General features: G+C 37.6%; 1 protein-coding gene across 1 annotated transcript in view; it reads right to left on the minus strand.

Moving 5' to 3' along the window:
- Positions 1-1,604, minus strand: part of LOC108663020 — a 9,950-nt gene extending 8,346 nt beyond the window's left edge. Inside the window, exons 1-2 of the mRNA XM_018125505.1 lie at positions 1,404-1,604; positions 573-1,151 (exon numbers count right to left, since the gene is read on the minus strand). Coding sequence (XP_017980994.1) covers positions 573-1,151; positions 1,404-1,604 — 780 coding nt within the window. The remainder of the gene's footprint in view (positions 1-572; positions 1,152-1,403) is intronic.

A 2,234-nucleotide genomic window follows, 5' to 3' on the forward strand; every position in this document is an offset into this window, starting at 1 on the left:
TGTCACTTTCCCATTGGCCCATTTTTAAAATTTCATCCATTTGTTTCCAAATTTTCACCATACACTTGTCCCACATATCCATAGCTTAGATAAAATTCTCAGACTTATCCAAAGTCTCGGTGGAGTAATTTTTGAAATTTACACATTTACCCCCGTAAAAGTAAAAAATTACATTTTTACCCCAAAAACTGAAAAATTGCCCATAGACATATTTTTCATCCCTTATACTCATATCATTCTCCAATTTGTCAAATGTGATCTAAATTCTCTCAAAATCTCAAATTTTGTCCACGGGTGGAAAAATTACGATTTTACCCCTGAACATCAAAATTTTCAATTTTTCCCCAAATAAACCCTCGAACTCCGAACAATCATTTTTAGTCATTTCTTGACTATAAAATATTAAATTTCATCCTACGATTCCTATTTGAACTAGTTCGAGGTTAAATCAATTCAAGTGTACCGTTAGGTACAATACCGGGTTTCGTCTATTCTTAGGGACTTTCTTAGCATAATAACATGCTACTCAGCGTATGTATGTTATGACATTTATTTATAGGGTCAAGTTTTACATACGTGATAGGCAGGCATTTATGGATGAAGCCGGTGGCTTGAGAGATGATCTGTTTACGCGAATTTGTCACATTTCGATGAGTGATGAAGCAACTTTTAGAGTGGTTTATTTGCTGTCCAGAAATCTCCTCATAGTCTTGCAAGAACTTAAGAATTTTTTGCAAGGAGGATTTGGCAGCATTAGTAAATATAAGAATATCATCTGCAAACGCCAAGTGGCTGACTAACATGGAGCAATATGAAGCATAGTGCAGAGATGGATAATGAGCAAATAAGGCATTTAACCCTCGGGATAGATATTCGGCAGCCAAAATGAACAAAAGAAGAGAAATGGAGTCGCCTTGTCTGAGTCCTCTTTCTGACTTGAAATATCCCACAGAACCACCATTTATCAGCAAATAGAACCAACAATTAGATATGCAACGACAAATCATGCAAATCCATTGAGAATTAAATCCTAGCTGCTCTAGTATTCTGAAAAGGAAATCCCATTCAAGTCGATCATATGCCTTCATCATGTCCAACTTGAGAGCTATATTTCCACCCCTTGACTTTCGATCAATCTTCCCAATTAGTTCCTGTGCAAGTAGGATGTTGTCGCTAATCAATCTCCCCCCTACAAAGCCGCTCTAATTATCTGTAATGATGGAAGGAAGCACCTTTGCAAGACGATTAGCTAAGATCTTAGTAATGATTTTATTCAAGACATTGCAAAGACTTATCGGTCTGAAATCACTCTATGTCGAGGCATTGTGATTCTTGGGCAGCAGCACAATTGTTGTGGATGTGATTCCCCTTGGAAGGTCAGCCCCATTAAAAAAATCAACTACTGCATCCAGGAGATCATTAGCAACTGTATCCCAACATTGTTGATAAAAATACAAGGAGAATCCATCAGGGCCAGCAACACTATCCTTGTCAATATTAAAAACTGCCTCTTTCAGCTCCTCCCTGGATGGGTTTGCACATAAACTCCGATTATCATTATCAAAAATAATAGCAGGAATCAATGAAGCATCAAACCTGGACATATTACACGATTCCTTCTTCATGAGGGAGGAAAAGAATTCCATGCAGAGGATTTAACTACATCCGGTTCTTCAATCCAACTGCCATCCGAATTTTGAATCTTGAATATGTGGCTTTTGATTCGTTTCTTCTTGACCCGCATGTGAAAAAACTTGGTATTACGTTCACCCTCCACAAGCCATTTAATACTAGATTTCTGCTTCCAGAATAATTCTTCAACACTAAGATAATTATTAAGCTGAGCATATGCTTTGTTCATTGCTGCCCGATTCTCAATTGATTGCTCCTATTGGAAAATTAATTCACAATCTGTAGCTCTTTGTTCTGCCACCTTCAAGTTGTGGAATATGTCTCCAAATACCTCCTTATTCCACCTTTTCAGTGATTGCTTTAACCGGCGTTGCTTCGCCCAAAAAGCCTGTACGCTTGAGCCAATAATGGGAAGATTCCAATTCTGTTCCATAAATTTTTTGAACCCATGATGAAGCACCCAAGCATGTAAAAATCGAAAGGTAGATGGTACTTTGTCTTGGTTTTTTGCAGGAAATCAATAATGGGCAGTGATCTGATCCATCCCTATTCAGGTGTTGTATACGTGTAGATGTAAAAAATTCTGCCCAATGATGATTATA

This window comes from Theobroma cacao, chromosome 8 (genome assembly GCF_000208745.1).
Source record: "Theobroma cacao cultivar B97-61/B2 chromosome 8, Criollo_cocoa_genome_V2, whole genome shotgun sequence".
In the NCBI taxonomy this organism is placed as follows: Eukaryota; Viridiplantae; Streptophyta; class Magnoliopsida; order Malvales; family Malvaceae; genus Theobroma; species Theobroma cacao.